Source organism: Hoplias malabaricus, chromosome 15 (assembly GCF_029633855.1).
Source record: "Hoplias malabaricus isolate fHopMal1 chromosome 15, fHopMal1.hap1, whole genome shotgun sequence".
Taxonomy (NCBI): domain Eukaryota; kingdom Metazoa; phylum Chordata; class Actinopteri; order Characiformes; family Erythrinidae; genus Hoplias; species Hoplias malabaricus.
In genome coordinates, this window is record NC_089814.1 from 22,529,851 (window position 1) to 22,552,727 (window position 22,877).

Consider the following 22,877-nt stretch of genomic DNA (forward strand, 5'->3'; position numbering starts at 1 on the left):
AAAACGTTTCTCTTTAATTTTTCTGTCCTTCATAATTTTCCCTACGCTAATCATAGCATAAAGCATACTTGAGTTAATGAAAAGTGCTATATACATTGAACTAATTATATTTATTATTATTATTATTATTACTATAGCTGTTTATTTTTTTCTGTCATTCTTCTCTTTTTAGACTCTTTAAGCCTAAAAAAATTCTAAATCTTCGAAGTCAATTTTGTGACAAATCACATAATAATCCATTCATTATCTGTAAGCTCTTATCCAGTTCAGGGTCACGGTGGGTCCAGAGCCTACCTGGAATCATTGGACGCATGGCGAGAATACACCCTGAAGGGGGCGCCAGTCCTTCACAGGGCAACACACACTCACTCACACCTACGGACACTTTTGAGTCGCCAATCCACCTACCAACGTGTGTTTTTTTTGGGACTGTGGGAGGAAACCCACGCAGACACGGGGAGAACACACCAAACTCCTCACAGACAGTCACCTAGAGTGGGACTCGAACCCACATCCTCCAGGTCCCTGGAGCTGTGTGACTGTGACACCACCTGCTGCCCCTCATATAATAATCAACATATTTAATAAATGAACCATTCTTAGTTTTTAAAAGAAATTAAACTAAATTATTTTTAGTTTTATAAAATAATATAATATACAATAAATAGTTTTATAAAATGTTATATTTTTATTTCAGTGGAGGAGTGATACTGCCAACCAGAAAATAAGTAAAAAAACATCTCTTTGGCTAGTCTGGTTTTGAACACACCAGCGGTGTAGGAGATTTGAAAGATGGCCAGTCTGTACTACAGTGACAGTTCGCAGTGGGCACTGGGGGGAGGGCACCTGACAATTCTGAGGGTGATAAATGAAGATGAGGCACCAGCAGTAAGTTTGGGTGGGCTAAAGGGCGTGTGACCTGTAGTTTTAGTACAGTCCAGATCTAAGAGCTTGAAGAGATATTTGAATTGTTTAATTAGATACAAAGGTCCTCCTCATGAACTAATCCAAACCCAGCAGTTTGATGTGCTGAAAGGTAAACTAAAATCTGCCGAAACCATAATTTAATCCCTCAAAAGACTAAAACCTGCATCATTTCATTTCAGAGCACATTTTTTATTCACAAACACTGAGCAGCCAAAACACTATGACAACCTCATTGTTTTTTACACTCACTATTTTCTCAGCTCCACTCTATATTTCTACAATTACAGACTGTAGTCCATCTGTTGCTCTGCATAATTAGTTAGGCCACTTTTACCCTGCTCTTCAATGCTCAGGATCCCCACAGATTTGTCTATTGGATCATACTTAGTGCTGCAGAAACACGGACATGGTGATGTGTTAATGTGTGTAATGCTGGGGAGTGTCTGATTTGCATGTATCAGCACAACACACATTAACGTTAGTGTTATGCAGCACTGAGAATCCACCACCCAATTCATGCCTGCTCTGTGGGGGCATTGTTGGGGAATAGAGTAAAAGGAGGGACAAACAAAGTATACAGAGCAACAGATGTACCACTGTGTGTTATTGTAGAACTACAGAGTGACCTGTATCATAACTGGAGCTGAGAGAGTGTACAGTGAGTATAGAAACAAGGAGGTGTTTTTAATGTAATGGCGGATGGGTTGAGTGGAGTCTCCGAGAGGCAACCTGCGCATGCGCAGCAGATCTCCGCTCCTCGTAATGGCTGCCAGGTGGTGTGAACGGGGGGTGGTGTGTTGTTGTGTTCTGCTGAAAGTTTGCTAGTAAACGACCAATTCCTCCTCACTTCTGTTTTAAAATGATCGATGCTGGGGCAGAGAAGTATACGAAGAGTGAACTGAACTCCGTCAAGTGAAGCCCTGTTGGGTGAGTATTGAGTTAAATGGTTAGAAATAGGGGCGTCTTTTCGAGAAGAGATTCCTCAGCGCCAGCGCTAACAGCTAACACGCTGCTCTCTCTCCGAGGGCCTCGCCGAGAACAGCGTACGGTTACAGACTTGTTTTATGGTCCGTGACCTTGAGAAGCAGCACATACATTTCCACAGAGACGCCGGGTTGTTTAGTTGACTGCATTTAGTGTTCATTTCTTATAGTTACTCGCCCACACAGGACACCACCGTTCTCCCTTCGCCCCAACGGCGGGTTACTGTCGGTCAGGAGTTTCCCCGCAGTGCTGCTGAGCTGATCTGAACGTGGAATTAATCTCCAAATGTTAATCCAGAGAACTGTGAAAGAGCTGAACCTTAACGGCTCTTTAATGCGCACTTGATAGATTCCTGTCTTGAAGTGATTGCCAGGGTATAACTTTTTAAAAAGCCGGAAAGTATTATTTAACAATTGTAGGGTTAGTTGTACTGGTTTGGGCTTTATTATAGAAGTGCGGTGTTATTTAAGAGTTGGAAAAACTCTCTGATGATCTATACACCAAAACAAGATTTAAGTGTTGAATTCCTTTCTAAGTGCATTGTTGTGGCCCTCTTCGTGAAGACAGCAGCTCTGAATCCTCTACAGTTACAGATTTGAAAGGTGTTCTTTAAACATTGCGAAAGAGTGCAAAGAACTCGACTTACACCAACCAATGCACAATGATCCCTTTAGTACAGCTTTACTTTATGTACCGTCCTATACACACCATGACATCGCTGTTTAGTTTTAGAGAGATCTCTACTTCGGTATGTATTTCTTAGTTCATTGAAATAATGCCCCATTATTGCAATGTCGATATGTTAGTGTTGTTTTTATATATACACTATACTCATAGATCCAGACAACTGCGATGTATGTTATTTTCTTCATGCTCCAGATTAGTTTAAAAGTGAAATGCATAATGCACCCAGGTTAAAGCAAGTGGTTCCCAAACGTTTTCTGCGCCCACATTGACACGTACACTTCTCCCAAGCTCCACTGGAATTTATACATTCATACAAAACTACTAATAGAAAAAACTAAAATAAAACGATTGTGCTTGACATCAGTTGTCATTGTTAAACATATTTGCACCTAATTGCTTCCCTGAACAAAAATTTTGCTGCTCTGCCAAAATGATACATTTAATCCCCTCATCTCTTCAGTGACTGGTATGAGCTTGCTTTGAGATATGCCTCATTATATTTTCTTGTTTTCCCTTTGTTAGTTGGGGCTTGTGAAAACTCATTTGCTGCACGGTTAGCTCTCACAAACTTGTTCATCTTTTGTTAGCAGCGCTCAAACGTGTGTAGCTTTGCCCCCATCCGTTAAAATAAAGCTGTAATTCATAATCAGAGCTTTTGATAACAGCGGTTCGCGTTTTGAACGAACGTTTATAGCACTGTGCAGAACTTCATTAGATTTAAGCAAAGAACAGAACAAATAAATATGTCAGATCTGTAAGATTAATACACCGTTTTAAATGTTTGCTTATATATCTGTAGACATTGATGTATTTTGTAAAATATTCACCATAAATAATAGTGTCATATAACAATGCCCTCCTAATAACTGCAATGTATTTCAGAGAGATTTGTGAACACCGAACATTGTTCCAAGTATAATAATAATTACACTGATACTGATCTTAAAAAAATTAGCTTTTTTCACAGTTCTCTAAAATATATGCTACACCATTTGTGTATGAAGACTGTGGTTTAATGCAATAAGAGGATTTTTATATTATATCTTGTGCTTTATATTCTACTCCATCCTATTTTTGTTTTGTCTTAGTAATACACATGCTCAAACGTGACTCTGAATAATCAATCAAGATACATTCCAGTGCCACATGAACTCCTGTGACCTTTAACAAACCTCATTTCCAGAAAAGTTGAGATGATGAGCAAAATGTAGCCTAGAGAAAATCTGAATGCATTGATGTGCAAATAATTTTAACACTGTATTTAATAGAATCCATGATCCTAATGAGATGCACTGTTCATGGTCCTGGTCATGATCAGTGATTCAGCCCTTTAACTAAATTTATAGGCTAAACAATATTTGAACACTTTATTTAATTGTTTTTGTAAACAATTTCTCTGCAATTGTCTGCAAACTGATGTTTGAATTTTGAACATAAAGTGCTATTGTAGTGGCTTCACCACCTTAATTGATGTGCCATAACTCAAAATGGTGTGCACTGTCCTTTATTTTAATTGTAGGAACAAAATAATGTTAAAGCCTCATTGGTTATAAAGTGTGCATTTTAACATCTGTCATATCTTAAAAACACAAGTGATGTGTTAAAATCTTAATCAAGATTTTGAGAACATGCTGACAGACTATAGCTCAGTCTTTAAACCCTCAGGCACTTTGCCTTGATCCTTAACTAGGATAGTTTTTCATTTTCAGAAATCTCGTAATCGCCTTTCACTGGACTCCATTGCTGAAAGGGAACCATTTTAAACCACAAATAAAGCTTAAGAATGTGGGAGTGGTGTGTGGTTTACTGGTGCTTAATAAATCGATGGTGAACTTTGGTGTTCAAACAATACAATAGCATTTGAAGGTTGAATAAACAGAACTGACGTGTCAAGATGACTTTATCATCCATGTGTACAGTGCCCATTGCCTGGTTTTTGTGATGTGCTGTATCCCTCTAAAGAGCATTGACCACAACTATTACAGCCGTTCTTTCAGCTATATTGAAGTTTCTCTCTCTCTCTCTCTCTCTCTCTCTCTCTCTCTCTCTCTCTCTCTCTCTCTCTCTCTCTCTCTCTCATATTCTAACTAAGCTGGTATAGAGGGCTATTTGTGCCCCAGCAGCCATGGCAATGAGGGCCCGAATGGAGGCAGTACTAAATGTGGGTCTGCGTGTGCCCAGCATCATGTTGTTGGAGGTCCTGTACCGCTGGGATGTCAGCTCCTTCTTCCAGAAGGTCCAGAGGAGCAGCCTCAACAACAACCCACTTTTCCAGTACAAGTACCTGGCCCTCTATCTGCACTATGTGGGTAAGTAATGGAAAGTTACTGGGTTTAACCAAGATTGGTGGGATTACTTTGAAGTTAACTCGATCAGATTTGGCTGTAAAGTTAGTTGTTTCAGTTAGTTGTATTTAGACTTGTCAGTCTTTAATTAAAAGAATCGTACCAGGATTTGCTCTCATAGTGCAGTTCATTACAGTAAGTGTGAACTCTGGTGTGCGTCTAACAAGCGCACTGGGACTCACTGAGGACTGGACTGGGTCCATTACACTGTTTGGCATAATGCCAAGACTCATTATTGCAAAATTACCCCCAAATATTGTGTTAAGTGTAGTAAGCCCAGCTGATGACTCTGACGACTGGCTCGCCAAATAAGAGTCATGCGTGCATCACATGTCATTTTTTTGCGACATACTTTGGTTTGATTGTAAACGTGCCTGTGTGAACTTGAATCAAACCAGGACTGAAATGTAACAGTGTATCATTTGGTCCAGACCAAAGAATCAGAATTACTTCCAGAATGAATTAAAGTCTGAACACACCCTTAGACATCAACAGCAAATGTGAATGAACCTTGGAGATTATATGTGGATGTCGGAATGAAATGAAGATAGCCAGAGGTCACAGTTTATTCTGTTAACTAGCTGTGAAATCAAGGACGTTGTCCTCTCATTTCTGTAAGCAACGCTAACTGTATAAATCTATCAATAACTGTGTTAACATCTTAGAGGAGGCATTTTTAAAGCTGTGTGCCTTGATGAAATTTGCTTATGTTGATTACACCGCTAATTGTGGTATGATTATACTTACTGTTTTCCTATGTGTCTGCTGGTGCAGTGTTTTTGCATGTGTGAGCTCGTTTCCTGGCTGGAGGCCTTCTGTAACAGGCCAGTGGAAATGCAGTGTCAGGAGTTTTAATGAAGGAAACGTCCCAATCTGGCTGTCATTAAAATGACAGCAAACAGTGCCTGCTGTAATTAAGATTTAGCCTGAGCTGCAGCAGCTGCTCTAGTCAAGTGGGAGATTCGGATCTCTGCTTTTCCTCCAAGTTTGTAGTAAATTTTCACGACTGACCATTGTGTCATTGATTAGAGAGCTCCAGCTTTAGTTTTTCTTTCTTTTTAAAATTTTATTTTACCCTCAAGCAGTGCTCCTGTTGTACCAGATTTAATCTGCATACTGTTTAAGCAGGCCTTTTTACTTATTAGCAAAAGGAAAAGAAATAGTCATGCACACACATGTAGTTGCATGATTCATTCTCAGTGTTGTGTAGTGATTAAGCACAGACTAACTTATGTATACTAAGTGGAATAAGGGAGTTTGTTCTCACCACAATGGGGGTGGCACCACAGTGTTATGGAAGGACATTTACTATCAGCACAGACAGACAACGAACAAAAGGTGGAGTTTTTTCTTCAGCCTTTTTACAAATGTTTAGATGTAGACAGAACAGCTTGTATGATTTTAAAAAGAGCAATACCAAAGAAAAGTATAATGATGCTGTCCATTAGTGTATTTTTATGTATGCTGTAGGGGTAGACGATATGGCCCTAAAATAATACTATGCTATTTTGTGGTATTTTTACAATATTATTATTGGCGATATGATAAACCACTGAAAAGTACTTTTATTCATTTCAGGAAAACACTCTTGCAACCAAGTAAATGTTACTAATATTAATTTTATTAAATTATTTATTAAAGTTTATTAAAGTTTTACAAATATAAAAATTTGTAAATATTTGCTTATGTTGTAAAAACTAAACAATGTAGCATATAAATATTTTATACAATTTTCCACAATACTTGTCGCTATGCCTAAATGACTCACATTTATAAACATATTAACACATTATAAACACCATATTACAGAAGTCAGAATATCACAATTTTAATTATTCATTCATTCATTCATTCATTCATTCATTTATTATCTGTAACCGCTTATCCAGTTCAGGGTCTTGGTTATTTTAATAATATTGATTTATATATATATATATTTATATATATATATATATATATATATATATATATATTTGTTTATTGATATTAAAACAAACAATAAGATATGGCAAAGCCCTAATCTGCAGCTCCTTTAAAGTGCAGTCATTGTGCAAACAAGTTTTTAGTTGTCTCAAACATGACACAAAACATGGGGAAAAAATAGCAAATTCTATTGATGAAACAGTTCTCAAACAGTACTAATTTCTTTTGGAATAAACATGTCAATGACAAAATATCAGACAAACCATATAGATGAAAGGAAAAAATGACACAGTACATGAACGAAGACAGAGCAGAGTAAATCACATGGTTTAAAATAGAATTGAGCATTGCCAATAAAATCAGGAATCCTTGGTGCAGCGGCACATGAGCTGAATACACAATCTCTGCTAAAGTGATATAATGCCCCTGAGAACTGTGGTGTGAAGTAGTGGAACTCTGTGTGGAGTCTTATCAAATATGGAATGAGATGATTTGTTGTAGTGTTTGTAATCAGAACTAATAATTTAACATCCCTAATACTCTTGTATTAGTGACAGCTGTCATTATAGTCTTTATAGCTATGTTTTAACATCTTTTAAAAAGCTGTGCCTGTGGGGAACTGCAGTTCTCTCGGATTTATGAGCATTCAGAAGCTCTGCGTGTTTTAATGTGGAAAGTTCTGTTTGAGGGGAAACAAAACTTTGTATGTGGCTGAAGTTTAACTTGCGTGAAAGTTTGGTCCAGTATTTAATTTACCACGTGAACTTGTTTGTAACTCTAGTTGTTTAGTTTTAGCGCTTTTGCTCTGTTTATTTTCATACAGTTTACATTCTCCTAAATTTAGGGAGGGTTCCTGCTTAAATAATCTGAAAGAACAAAAGTAAGTCAATATTATCCATTTATGGAGCAGGAATAAAGCAATATCTTCTCTTTTCATGATTTCCAGTGTTTGGAGGGCGCTCTTCCATTTTTCTTCTCTGAGCAGTGAGAGAGCAAACCTAGCATTCCTGAACAAGCCACATTGGGTGGTTTTTTTTTTTTTTTTTTGTTTTTTTTTTAAACCTGCAGTTTGGTAACATGTAGTTGATTTCTTGTTTGAGCTGTACTTATGACAGATTAGAGAGAGACTTGACGCCATGCAGCAGTGGCCTAATGGTTAGAGAAGGGGCTTGTGTCTAGAAGTCATTGGTTTAATTGACTGGCAGGCAAGTTGGTGTGATTAAATAGAAAATGAATATTTCTTCAGCTTACTCGACTCTCCCATGCCTTGTTACTCTTGGTTGTGTAAAATATCTTTGGAGATGAAAATGTGAAAAAAATAAGTTATGAAATAGTTGGTTGAGTTAATTGCTGTGTGTGTATTACCCTAGTTCCTTATTTTAAAAAACAAATTATTGTTGTCTGTGTACGTGGCTGGCTCAAATTCTGCGAGACAGGTCAGCTGATATGACTGAAATAAATTGCTGATGGAAAGATTCATCTTGTTGGAAGGCTATGTCTGAACGTTAGGGGTGAGTCTGACCCCTAAGATAGCGTTATACACTTATGAAACACTATTTATATAATTTTAGTGTTTAGTCTTGGCCCCCATTTTCTCTGTGCCTTCTGCTTTCCTGCTGCACAGTGAGGTCCATTGCCAATTTGTGTTCCGAATGTTTGCTCACCTAAAAAAAAAAGACAACCCATCTACTCATTAAGATTCTTGTCATGCTCTGTTTAGACAAACAATGACTGTCTCTATCCTCCCATCGCTTTCCCTTAACCTTAGTTCAGTATTTGGTTATACATAGCTCTAATTAATATGTAAAAGAACCTTCTAGCGAATCTCTTTTTTTTTTTTTTGTATGCTAGTAAGCAACCTTACCTTGTGTCTGTGGGTATTTGTTTTAATTTGAATAATAGTAATACATGGTATTTATATAAAATGTTATATTAACAAACACAGACACTTACACTCTTTAATACACAGAACATAGTCTGTCAGAAGGCAAGCAAGGAAGCACAGTAATAGAGGGCCCATTGAACAGGCCCTGGAAATAAACAAGTCCAAGGAAAACAGGAGCAGTTAACAGCAGTGCTAGTGTGGAGAGCAGCTGCATTGTGTTTTTGGCATCAGTTAAGTGGACACTCCCTGCCATCGCGCAGGGCAGAGTAGCAGCGGGGAAATCGGGCCTTCTCCAGCATGCTGGAGCTGTGGCAGACACTTCTGAAGAGCTCACAGAGCTGAGCACTTGCAGCTGAAGAGGGCTTCCTCAGTCATTGTACTCAGAAGATGTGAGTACAGTGATGAGAGTAACTGGGGTCAAGCAGAGATTGGAAAGCAGACTACACAGGTCTGCGCAACAGCAGACAGCAGCACCGAGAGCATGCAGTGCCAGCATAGTGGAAAGATGCCCTGGCTATTGCTAGAGATATTGATGACTATGAAGGGACAGGGCAAACAAACAGTAACTGAAAAGAGATTCACGTGATGGTAAAGCCTGTATGTAAACATGAAACAAACTGCGTGCTTGGCCCTTTATTTAGCCGTGTGTGTGTTTGTTTGTATTTGTGCCTTCCTGTGTCATTCAGTCTCTGCTGAAACATAATCCAGGAAGTCCAGGAAGGAGAAGCCCTGATATTTTAAGTTTTTAGCACATAGGCACAATGTCATTTATATCTTCTTTACAGATTTCTCATTGGAGCATTCTGTTTTAATATTTCACTCCAGAGGTCTTAACATTGTACTGACATTGGAGGAGTTTTTTTTTATATATATTCAACATTTTTATTATAATTAATAACATTATAATGCATCTCTTAAATGAAACATTGTCAGAAGCATTTGTGATTAATTGTTATATTACTTCTATTATACTTAATATGCTTCTGTTAACACAGAAAAAATATACTTGGGTATAGCCATTGGATTAAGCAAAATGAATATATAAAAACTTAGGGCTTTAGGATTGCACACATTCTGTATTTCAGTAAACATCAGTGTTGTGTGTTGTTTCATGTAACACAAATCAGTTTATTTTATTTTTTATTTTGTGTTTTGTAAAGAAAGTGGTAAGACTGTACCCTCAGACTGGGGTAAACATATGTTGTACCTATCTGTACAAAACCCTGTCTTTCCATTAAACAGTGAATATCTTTCTACGGGTCAAGGGCTGACATTGGGAAGTTTTATGGAGCCTTGACCATTGATCAGTTAAAGTTAGTATGAATTGTAAATCAACTGCAATGCAAATACCTAGTGTGTCGTTATATGTTTCTGAACGAAACCTGGTATTAGAAAGTCTCTGTAAATAAAGAAAAGAAATCTCTAAATAGCACATAGTTTTTGCTGACTGATGATACAAGGTAAAAGGGAATTTAAAAAATCAGGAGACATTTTGATTACAGACTTTCTATTTAATATGGGTCTTATCCAATATGACCAGTGACATGAAGTAACAAGGTTTAAAAAAAAAACTGTCCATACACCAATCCTGTATACACTCGACTTATTTACTTAGCATTCACATATAGAGTACATGTATCAATACACAGGAATGTTGTAGGAATTACAGTTACATTGTTGCATATATTTTTTTTCTGTATATTAATAGGCTGTTAGTATCATATTCTATACAACTTCTCACTCACTTATGTATATGTTCAATTGCTCGTATGTGTATTGTGTCTCATATATTTTATACTTTGTATATTTATAGTTATTGCGACTCTGAAATGGATAAGCAGAAAAGATGGTGATATATATTTATGCATATTCTTATGTATATTATATACTTTTAGTGCTATATATATGCTTGACATATCTTTATGTACGTTTATTTTCCTTTGTTCATATTTATTGCATTGCTTTTGCACTCATCTGTCTTTGCTCATTGCACTTCTGGTAGGTGCTAATTGCATTTCATTGCCATGTACTTGTACTGAGCACCAGTGGGTTTTACTGACCATCACATCATTTGGGTTTGCCCTTCTCTTTCATTAGGCTACATCCTCAGCCTGGTGCTGCTGACTCTGCCACGGCAGCACCTGGTGCGGCTTTACCTGTACGTTCTCACAGCTCTGTTGCTCTTCGCTGGACACCAGCTTTCCAGGTATGTGCACCATCCAATAGGCCTCACACAAATGGTGTTGGATTTGTAAAAAAAAAAAAAATAATAAAAATAAAAAAGGTAAATATACATATAAAATCTGACTTTTTTTTTAAACATTCATAAATCATTTTGATTTATGCTGAGTTCAGCATGTAATGGGCCTAATTTTGTTTTCTTTGCAGTGGTTGTCTTAACTTTGTAGACCAAATACTACCCATTATCAAACCACAGCCTCCAAGTACCACTTATGAGTGTTACCACAGAAACAAGAGAGGCCCTGGTTCCTCTTTCAGAATCTTGTTTTTTTTTTTTTTTTTTTTTTTTTTAAACTGCATTTTTTACGCAATTATTCTGCATTAATTACTAAACATTATAGAGACAATACAAATAACTAGGCCTAAACTGAATGTTTTAAACACAATTACACACTTATGATGCAGATATAATTTATGGTAAATAAGCTTTATGAAAGCAATAAAAATCAGTTATGTGCTTTAATCGAAAATAGGTGAAAATAGCGCAGCACTTGGAGTAGGTGCTCACTGCGGCTCTATTCGCTTGTATCAGCAGGTGAAGGAGGTGCGGCTCTGTGTTTTAGGACTCTAATGATGCGAAGAACAGCCACATTGTTTTCTTTCATTTGAGTGTGTCTTCACGTGTACAGAATTCTCGCTTTGTTTTTCTTTATTGCCTCTGGAATTAGTCCTTCTGGGTTTCAGGGTATTTCTGAGGTTTGGTCTCTGCTTGTTTTTCTCAACTCCCCTTTGCCCTTTTTGTAATAAAGTCCAACTTACTCGTGTCTGTCTCTAGCCTTTGTTTATATTCAGTAAGCAACTGAAACTGGGTGTTCTTTACAGGGATTTCTCAAAGTGCATTCTCTCCCTGTACCCCATTCCCTTAGACTTAATAAATTACTGTGTATATGTAGCATGTTACATGTTTTCATTGGGGCATGATTATAAAAACTGAAACATTGTGTAATTTCCACATGAAAACTTCAGATTTTCACTTAAATAAAATAAATTCCTTAAGTTATTCGAAGTCATTTGATGTACCATCTCTTGCTGCTTCATGTTCCACTGTTTGAGAATCCCTGCTTTAGATAATGCATTTATTTTTTTTAATAATGATGGTGCCAAAAACAAACAAACAAACAGAAAATCTATGGATGTCTCTAGAACGTTTGGGAAGACAATGTTTTCTATCAGATTTGCTGAATTGTCCTTTTGCCTTATTCAGGGATTATGTTCGTGGTGAGCTGGACTCCGGATATGAAGGGCCTCTTTACCTGGACCCACTCTCCACAAATCGCTTTACCACAGCCCTCCTCGGTAAGCCCTGCCTGCTTAGTTTTATGGCTAGTCTAGATTGTGTTCTCACCCAGGCTCCAGGAGATTTGTTTTAGTAGCTTAAGATGAATCACATTTAAAATAGCAGACAATTTCTCTACTCAAACCCTGACATGATAGCATTGTTGTTGTCGTTCTTTGTGCATTATCACGTTTCCTCCTAACTGCCTATCAGCATGACATAAGCACGAGAGCACAAGAGTCCTGTGGACCTTTCAGAACATTGTAGTCGTGAATGATGTACCTTTTTTTTTTTCTTCTTCCCGCTCATACTGACCACTACAAATCAGTAGTTTGGTTCTCTGTGTTGTGCTCCTAATTTCCTAAGTGTACTTTGAGCATTTTGTAGAGAGAATTTGATAGGAATGGGTTTCAGATGACTGAAGTTCAGTTCCCACCACTGGCTGAAAGAGATTTGACTATGGAACAGACACCAAAAACCTGAAAGGAAAGGAACTGGATATCAATGGGCATTGTCCACAGGCCCTCTGTTTAGAGAGCCTATAAGCCCAGAGAACGTAATGAGCGGTCTGGGAACATGAGCTTTCATGGGAAACTGTGTCGAAATGTTAGTAATTGTAGTAATTTTATAGTAATAACTGATGGTCGTGTTAGATTTTGTAGGAAGAGAGTAGTCATGTTTGCTGCTTGTAATAGGGTTAGTGAATTAAATGTACTTATGAGGGATTTATTTATTTTTAAAGCATAAGAATAATGGAAGCTTATGAAAGCAAAAGAATGCATTTTATGATGTGAAAGAATGCGCTAATACTGTGTTTGGTGAAAATGGAGTACTATTAAGCTGTATGATTCTCATTATTCTCCAGAATAGCAATTTGCAAACATTCAATTTTAGTCAGTGTGTTGAACATTGATACATAAAACTGTTTTATTTTAATATTAAATTATTACAGAAATTACGATTGGCAAGTGCCATCTGAGCCTGATCCAATACTTGAATCCTGTTCAGTAAGGACAGATATTTCAAGCTGTTGATATATCAATTTGTGATATATTTGTATATTTATTTACATTATTTTTATTTTTTTAATGTCATGAACTAGTACCTAATACAAAAAATGCTGTCTGTTTACATTCATTTTGTCAGTTATAACCATACTTGAGATTTAACCCCACTGTTGGGGGTGGGGGGAGGAATCATATTCTGGGTTATCCTTTTATCCTTATGTGGGCAACAACAAAAATGTTGTTTTTTCTTTAATTTTGAAAAGAGTGGGTTTTGGTAGAAGGAAGGGGGGATAGGGAGTTCCAGAGCCAGCGACAGAAGGGAAACATAATTCTATGTAGATTGTATGATGAGCAGAGATTGTAAAAGGTAAAATGGAAGTGTGGGCGAGTCCTGGAAAATGAGTTTGTAAAGTAATGGAAATCCTGTATTTAGCAACTGTGTGTTCCCTCTCCAGGTCAGCTGGTGGTATGTACACTGTGCTCCTGTGTGATGCAGACCAAACAGATTTGGCTTTTCTCTGCTCACCTGCTCCCCCTGGTGGCCAGGCTGTGCCTAGTCCCCTTGGAAACCATCGTCTTCATCAACCGCTTTGCCATGATTTTCACAGGCCTGGAAGTGCTATACTTCTTGGCCACTAACCTGTTGGTGCCCTACAACCTGGCCAAGACTGCCTACAGAGAGCTAGCACAGGTATTTTAATGCATGCTGATCGTTGATATGTTTCAAATGTTTGTATTCCTCACTGTGAAAGCTAACATTTGTACCTACTAAAATTTGAAATGTGTAATGAATACTATTACTTTTCTCTATAGTTTGCTTTATTTTCTCTCTGACCCTTCATCCACTTTTTTTCCCTGTCCATAGGTCGTAGAAGTGTATGGGCTTCTGGCTCTGGGGATGTCTCTGTGGAATCAGCTGGTCTTGCCTGTACTTTTTATGTGTTTCTGGCTGGTGCTGTTTGCACTGCAGATCTACACATACTTCAGCACGCGGGATCAACCACCTTCTCGCGAGAGGCTGCTCTTCCTCTTTCTCACCAGGTGTGAAAATGTATAACCTAGCGCTGACGATACTGATAATGCACTGTTGAAATCTCCTTTACTGGTCAATAATGGCCTCATTAAAGAGGTCATGTGTCAGTCAGACGTGATTATTCCACATTTTGTTTTGTTCAGGTTATGAACATTGTAGAAATGTTACAGTACAGGGGGAAGAATGTATGGATTCTTGTAAATATTATGCCTGTGTCTGCAGCATTGCAGAGTGCTGTTGTACGCCATACTCTCTGTTGGGGCTGGTCTTCACCGTTTCCTTTGTGGCGCTGGGCGTCCTCACACTCTGCAAGTTCTACCTACAAGGCTACCGAGCCTTTATGAATGACAATGCCATGCACAGGTAAGCTCTGCCATTGTGCTAAAGAAAGCATACTACTTTCTGCCATATCCAAAGTCAGGTTATAGAGCACATTTCATGAAGCAACATGTGGATTTTAGTGCTTTACCTGAATGTCAAATGAGAAAAGCTGAAAGGTGATAACATAAAACATAATTACCAAAGTTGAATTCAAACTAATAACTAAAGATAGAATCAGAATCAGGTTTTAAATGTGTTTATTTATTTTGCTCCTCCCTCTCTGTTTTATCTGTCTCACCCTCTCTATTTGTTGCTCCCGCTTTTTCTCTCAGGGGGATGACAGAGGGCATTACTCTTCTGATTTTGTCTGTACAAACTGGACTGATTGAGCTCCAGGTCATCCATCGGGCTTTCCTTCTCAGCATCATCCTATTCATCGTGGTTGCTTCTATTCTCCAGTCCATGCTGGAGATTGCTGACCCCATAGTGCTGGCACTAGGGGCCTCCAGGGACAAGTGAGTATTCTCCTCTTCTTTTTCCTTTTTCCTTGCCCAATTTATACTTCTACGTTAAACCTACTTCGTAGCCTGACATGCACCTCCGCCGGACATCTAACCATGTGACATGGACTGCAGCTGTTGTGATTGGTCCGCTGAGCCTTGTGTTCCTGCTCACACATTAAATTATGTTAATGGAATTGAATGGTCACTTTCTGAAGTAAGCTATATATTTTTTGTTTTCTGTTTTGTATTTACATTCTATCATTTACTTAACCGTAAACTGTTTAAAATAAACAGCTTTAGGATTGTAGTATTATATACGGTTCATTGTTGCACTGTAACCATTTCAAAACTGTATTTTAAATAAATAGTGCATATTTTGCCATTGCATTTTTAAAGAAAAATTGATGTGTCCTTGTTCATGTCCTTTAGTCAATGGTCAGGCTACTAATCAAATCCTAGTTAACTTTGGAGTACTGTAATTGCTGTTTACATATCTGGGCTCAGGGGCCTACAAGTTGTGTTAAATGTGTGTTGCATACATAGCACCTCCACTCCTACCCACCTCCCGGGCATGGAAACTATCATGTAACTATCAGCCCTGCCTAAGTGAAACATGTAAAATCATAGTAATTTAAAGGACAACTGTCTGTTTTGGGTTTATAGCTTCAGTTTTTAGACAGTATACCAATATTAAAGTTTTAAATAGAATTTCTAACTGTCATGAGTAAATGGCTAAATGCATGAAATGAGAAATGGAAACGTTGAACAAACCCTTTTTATTAATAAACTGGAAAAAGGAAGTATGCAGTTACATAAAATGTCAATTGCTACAAGTGGAACACTCTAAGGGAGAGTTACTTACAATAAATTATAAAAAGACAAATGCACAAGCATTAAACAAAGCATACATCTCTTTCTCTCTGTACCTCTTCCCTAGGAGCCTGTGGAAGCACTTCCGGGCAGTCAGCCTGTGCCTATTCCTTCTGGTCTTCCCTGCCTACATGTCCTACATGATCTGCCAGTTCTTCCACATGGACTTCTGGCTGCTGATCATCATCTCCTCCAGCATTCTAACCTCACTACAGGTACACACACTCCCACGTTTACAGCCTTACAGAAATGCTGAAGTGTAAACATGGGTGGAGTACAGAAATGGTTGTTTACATATATCACGTATGATGTTACTGGATCTGGGCAGGTACATATTTGGTATTGCACGGGTATTAAACATGATTATGTATCATGAAGAACTTGTTTGGTATTAGCAGAAGCAGGTTGTGGATGGTAATTTTTCAAAAGAAGACACTTTTTTATTTTTATTTTTTATGTATTTTATATATAAATTAATAAGTGCTTACTGCATGTAATCAATGTATTTTGCACATTGCTACATACATGTGTATACACACAGATCAGTCTCAACATTATGACCACTTCCTTGCTTCTACTCCCCCTGTCCACTTTCTCTGTTCCATTGACCATACAGAAACCCTTTGAGTACAGTCTGTAACTGTAGAACTACAACCTGTTGCTCTGCTTCATTTGTTCAGGATGATCAGGGCCAACACAGAGCAGGTAATGTGTGTTGGTTCTTTCTTAGCACTGCAGTGACACTCGTGTTGATTTTGTGCTAGGGTGTGTTGCACTGGTGCCAGTGGATCTGAGACAGCAGTGCTACTGGAGTTTTTTAACCCTGTGTCCACTCTCAGTGGTGGGGACCTTATTGATCCACTTTGGTCATAGACAGTAGCTCACTTTGTTGCTGCACATTTTGTTGGTCATCCTGTAGTCCATCAGTGGACACAGTACGCTACCCACATGTCGCTGTTGGCTAGCTATTTTGGTTGGTGGACTTTTCTCAGTCCAACAGTGACACTGAAGGGAAATAAAAACTCCAGGGGCACTGCTGTGTCTGATCCACACAACACACAGAAACACCACATCAATATCAGTGCAGCGCTGAGAATGATCCACCACCCAAATCATACCTGCGGTGCAGGGGCCCTGAAAGGATTCAAATAATACATGCAGAGCAACAGATTAACTGCCGTCTGTAAATGTAATTGTAGACCTGTAAAGGCAGTGGAGCTAAGTGAATACAGAGTGTAGAAACAAGCAGGAGTGTAGTGATGCTTTATATTAACTTGTATGCCTTGTCTCTAAACCGCGACCCTCTCCCTCAGGTCCTGGGCACACTATTGATTTATGTGCTATTTATGGTGGAAGAGTTCCGCAAGGCTCCTGTGGAGAACATGGATGAGGTGATCTATTACGTCAATGGAACCTATCGGCTGCTGGAGTTCCTGGTGGCACTGTGTGTGGTGGCTTATGGCGTGTCAGAGACGCTCTTTGGTGAATGGACTGTCATGGGCTCCACCATTATTCTGGTGCATGCCTATTACAACGTGTGGTTGCGGGCACAGCTGGGCTGGCAGAGCTTTCTACTTCGCCGAGATGCAGTGCACAAGATCCAGAGCATGCCCACGGCCTCAAATCTGCAGCTCCAGCAGCATAACGACATTTGCTCCATCTGCTATCAGGTATGTATGTGAGATGTGTGTGTGTGTTATATAGCAGGTGTCAACAGCAGCAAAGGCTCAGTCAAAGGCCTGTCACATTTATCTGATCTTATAAATTATAAATGGTCAGCAATGTCATTTCGTTAGTGTTTTTTGGAAATCTGTTAAATGTATTCAAACGCAAGTCAAATAGGCTAATTTAGCTATATACCTTTTAGCAGTCAGTATTTATTTAAAGATGCTGTATCTGACATTTTACGTGCATGCTCATTAGTCCCAATCTGTGGAAACCTTTTCCTACCACACATTTTGTTTTGCATTCTCTGGGAGACGAGACAGCGACATACGTTCTACTCAAAGTGACTGTCCAAATACTCTTATATTGAGGGAAAACAAAAAAACAAATTCTTTAGCTAAATACCACTCGGACAAAGAGTTACGACCCCATTCACAATAGCAGGTGATGAGTCTCCAACTTTTTCTCAGGTTTTCTCTTATGGGTTTCTTTGAGGCACTATTTGTGTCTTGGAACACCAAATGAACTTTCCTGGTTGAGAGTCTCATCCATGTTTAACACCACACCGAGAATATGAATGAAATAGTGTGAATGCAGAGAACATGCTCTTGTACTCTTTCTCTTTCTGAGCACCATACCTGAGACCATGAACTGGAATCAGAGGTGTGACTAAATACAATGCATTATTTTGGTCTAAGATGTTGGTGCTCTAGTGTGACATCTCATGGTATAACATTGCACTAGAATAGCAGCGTCTCAGACCAAACCCAATGCTGCCACTCATGGTGCCCAGAGAACTGAATGTTATGCATTTGTTTGGTCTGAGATGCCGGTGCTTTAGTTTGGCAGAATGACAGATATAGCACCTTTTTAATACAACTCGGTTATAGACCATTTGCTCCCTTGAAAGACCCATGAAATCTGTTTGCTGCTATGAAAACTCATGAATGTGATGCTTACAACTGTGGAAAAAATTGTGCTCAGTTCCTTAAAGTTTAATAGAGGTTGAATCTTCTGCTTAACTATATAAGTCTAACTTCACACTTAGCATGTAGTAATACTTCTAAACTTAAACAACACTAGTCATTTTTCTTGTGTCTGTCAAATATCATCTCTCTCCATGTTTCAGCGCTTAAATCTGTTGTCCCCCTCTGCTCCCATGTCTAGGACATGAAGTCAGCCGTAATCACGCCTTGCGGTCACTTCTTCCATGCTGGCTGCTTGAAGAAGTGGTTGTATGTGCAGGAGACCTGCCCACTCTGCCATGGTCAGCTCAAGAGCCATACACAGTCCCCCCCAGCTTCTGAAATTTCACCAGCTAATCAGAACTCTCCAGAAACAGAACAGGGAGAATCCACAGGTGAGCTGGCTACAGAAGAGGAAGCTCAAGCTGGACAGTCTTCCCCAAATTTGGAAACCCAGTCAAGCCTTGAATATTCACCTGAGCCAGAGGTTGAAGGGCAGTTGTCAGAGAATTCCCAAGAGGAATCAGAAGAATGTGACTCACTGACGCATAAAGAAAGTGTTGAAGGTCAAACAGAAGAACTGGACGCTGAACAGGCTCCACACTCTAGTACAGGTGTCCCTCTTTCCTCTTAAGCAGAGCTGTGCTCAGGGGGACTATCTGGACTACTATCACTGGAACCCTCATATGGGAGCTCAGTGGTTAAACCGGACACTCAAACTGTCTGCACCATTTTCATGTCTTTCTCACACACACACACAAACACCATAAACATCTACCCTTGATTCAGCTTGGGATTCATCTTCATATAGCAAGTTCCATAACATGTCCATTTTTAAAACCATCTCTTTGACTGAGCTTTAATGCCACATTGTGGTGACATTTATAATTATTGGAGGTTTTGCCATAATTTCTGTAAGCTGTGGTGTAATGGTCCCTACAATTTCTCTGCATTACCAATGAGCCACATTCATTTCAAGACTCGTTCAACATTCTGAAATGGAGAACTGTTACATTAAAAGGCACATCACTTAAGATTTCCTTAAAAGATTGCAAAACATCCAGAGGAACTGCGTCATAGAGATAGGTACTATGATGCAGCCTCCAGGGCTCGTTTCTGAGATGTCTGTTTTGTAGGAACATTGGAGAGTGCCACAAAATCTTGGGAAAATTTTGAGTGCCCTTTTTTTCCAGCTGCCTTTGAGCCAGACTAGTTTCTTTATTGTTTATTGCTATAAGCTTATTCACAGATTTTACCATCTGTGTAGAGATATTTTACATTTCATAGTTAACATCCAAATGCCAGAATTTTTATTATTGGGAAGTGGTGAAAGACTTTGGATATCAAGAAAAGGCTCAACTGGATTTAATTCAAGCAATTCTTTTCCCTCTAGAAGAGGGAATCAGCTGTCTTTAAAATGGTGAATATGCATTAACAGTAGACAATCACTTGAAGTCGGAAGGGAGGGAAAATAACATTTTACTTCTGAAGATGTCCTGCTCGAACCTGCTTACCCCATTTCAACTGGCTCCGCACTGTGTCCAAATTTCAGTTACAAAATTAAAGCCCCACCCACATGTATCTGGAAATTGAGAACGGCTGCATTAACGTGCCACTCCAGTAGGGGGCCACAGTACTTGTAGAGATGAGAGAAACTATAGTTTAATCCCAAATCACTACATGCTCTCTATTTAGTGCACTACACAAGTCGCATGAAATTGCTGACTCTAGATCTTAATAGTACATAATATATTTCTAATAAAGGATCATTTTGTTTGTTTGTATTAATCTGAATGAACATACTGTAGTTTTCTGACTTGTGTAATTCACTCTATAGGGAGTAAGGAGCTGTTTTATTTTCAACCTCTTTAGAAAACCTCCAGTGACGTAAAATTCAGTTTTGGTGTGAATGGGAGACAAATGCAAACAAAAACCTCGGTTTTTAAAAATATCTGGATACATATGGACAAGGGCCTAAGACAAATCCTCATCAGTACCATATTTAACCATGTTTAAATTACTGAAGGCAGCCCTCTATGTAGGCACCTGAAACATGGTTAGATTTGCACTCAATGTCTTGTTGTTTAGCCTGATGTCCTGCCAATTTGCTTTTGCACAGTCATTAAGTGCTGCATTGCAATCTTTTCTTCTTGGCACGAATTTCTCGTCAATGCATATAAGGTACAGCCCTATTTTAATGTCTGTATATACACACATTGAAATGTATATACACCCATCAAACAAAACATTAAAATCACCACCTTGTTTCTACACTAGCAGTCCATTTTACTTCTGCAAGTGGAAAAAGGACTGATAAAGTATGCAGAATAACAGAGTACAGTCTGTAAATACAAAATGAATAGTGGATCTAAGTGAATGGACTTACTGTATAGATATAAAGAGGTGACTTAATGTTTTGACTGATGGGTGTGGTTTTTATATGCTGAACAGTGTTAAAGCAGTATTCACTGAAATGACGTGTCCTTTGGGCTTGTGGGAACACTTTGGTGCCCTCTACAGGTAGAAGTGGGATTGAGCCTAAAGACACTGAATGGAGTTACACTGCTCTGTTTGGGGCTTTCGTCAGTATTAAGTATTTTGACATTGGTGAGTTTGTGTGGATGAATACATGAACTAATGTATGACTAAGCATAAACACCAATAACATTAGCCACATCTTAGTTTTGCACATTTTTTTGAAGGAAAATTAAAAAAAAAAAAAAAGGAATCACTGATAAAATTGGAGTTCAAAATTTGTTCATCTTGTTTGTTATAATTATTGTTTATTATTACTGCCTAAAGCAGTGACACACTGTTTGGAAATTTGGGAAAGAGTTTTTTTTTTTTTGTCTTAACATACTGTATTGTTGTTTACCACCTATTGTTTCTTTTATAAGGGTGTGTGAAGTAGGCTACTTGGAACAGAGTGAATTATTTTCTTTTTTCCAAGAGACATGTAACAGATTTTAACATGCTGAATGTCAAAATAAACTGTTTATTGCTTACCAAAGGATTCTGAGATTTATGTATTTATACTTTTGATCACAATGTGCTGATGTATATTCAGTGAATTTTTATGAATTGTATCCTGTTTTATAAAAAACAGATTTGTCATTAGGGGTGGACGATATGTCCTAAAAATAATATCACAATATTTCAGTGTGTTTTGGTGCAAATTATATTTTGGTGACATGAACAAAACACTGAAAAAACCTTTTATTCATTTCAAGAACACACTAATGCAACAAAATAAATGTTTAATTTAATATAATTCATATTAATTTATGTAATATATACAGGGTGGGCCATTTATATGGATGCACTTTTAAAAAACGGGAATGTTTGGTGATATTAACTTCCTGTTTGTGGCACATTAGTATATGGGAGGGGGGAAACTTTTCAAGATGGATGGGGACCGTGGTGGCCATTTTGGATCCAACTTTTGTTTTATCAATGGGAAGAGGGTCATGTGACACATCAAACTTATTGGGAATTTCTTCTTTCATGACTTATTTACAAGTTTCTGACTACTTATAAAATATGTTCAAAGTGCTGCCCATTGTGTTGGATCGTCAATGCAACCCTCTTCTCCCACTCTGCACACACTGATAGCAACACCGCAGGAGAAATCCTTGCACAGGCTTCCAGTATCCGTAGTTTCAGGTGCTGCACATCTCATATCTTCACAGCATAGACAATTGCCTTCAGATGACCCGAAAGAAAAATGTCTAAGGGGTCAGATCGGGAGACCTTGGGGGCCATTCAACTGGCCCACAACGACCAATCCACTTTCCAGGAAACTGTTCATCTAGGAATCCTCAGACCTGACACCCATAATGTGGTGGTGTACCATCTTGCTGGAAAAACTCCAGGTTCAGTGCATAAATAGGGAAACACATCATGTAGCAATTTCGCATATCCAGTGGCCTTGAGGTTTCCATTGATGAAGAACGGCCCCACTATCTTTGTACCCCATATACCACACCATACCATCACTTTTTTGTTCCAACAGTCTTCCAACAGGAGGGATCTATACAATGTGGGTTAGTGTCAGACCAATAGCGGTGGTTTTGTTTGTTAACTTCACCATTCACACATTGCCTCATCACTGAACAAAATCTTCTTTGTAAACTGAGGGTCCTGTTCAATTATTTTTTTGCCCATTCTGCAAATACAGTGCACCTATCTGGGTCATCCTTGTTGAGATGCTGCAGCAGCTGGAGTTTGTAAGGCTGCCATTTGTGA

General features: G+C 38.5%; 1 protein-coding gene across 2 annotated transcripts; it reads left to right on the forward strand.

The window, feature by feature from the left end:
* The first annotated feature begins 1,686 nt into the window (after positions 1–1,686).
* Positions 1,687–21,633, forward strand: rnf145b (ring finger protein 145b). Of its 2 annotated transcripts, none has more exons than XM_066646069.1 (11): positions 1,687–1,854; positions 4,691–4,907; positions 10,849–10,957; positions 12,197–12,288; positions 13,731–13,966; positions 14,141–14,316; positions 14,531–14,671; positions 14,962–15,144; positions 16,070–16,217; positions 17,316–17,672; positions 18,835–21,633. In XM_066646069.1, the coding sequence occupies exons 2-11, from the start codon at positions 4,724–4,726 to the stop codon at positions 19,264–19,266; spliced, it is 2,058 nt and encodes a 685-aa protein (XP_066502166.1). In that variant the 5' UTR covers positions 1,687–1,854; positions 4,691–4,723; the 3' UTR covers positions 19,267–21,633. The 2 variants fall into 2 exon arrangements, with proteins under 2 accessions (XP_066502166.1, XP_066502167.1); XM_066646070.1 differs by having other exon boundaries at positions 4,700–4,907.
* The last annotated feature ends 1,244 nt before the right edge of the window (positions 21,634–22,877 follow it).

Coding starts and splice junctions, on each gene's coding strand:
- rnf145b (XM_066646069.1), top strand. CDS start 4,724: ATGGCAATGAGGGCCCGAATGGAGGCAGTACTAAATGTGGGTCTGCGT. Junction 14,672..14,961: donor AATGACAATGCCATGCACAG/GTAAGCTCTGCC, acceptor TTTTTCTCTCAG/GGGGATGACAGAGGGCATTA. Junction 15,145..16,069: donor CTAGGGGCCTCCAGGGACAA/GTGAGTATTCTC, acceptor CCTCTTCCCTAG/GAGCCTGTGGAAGCACTTCC.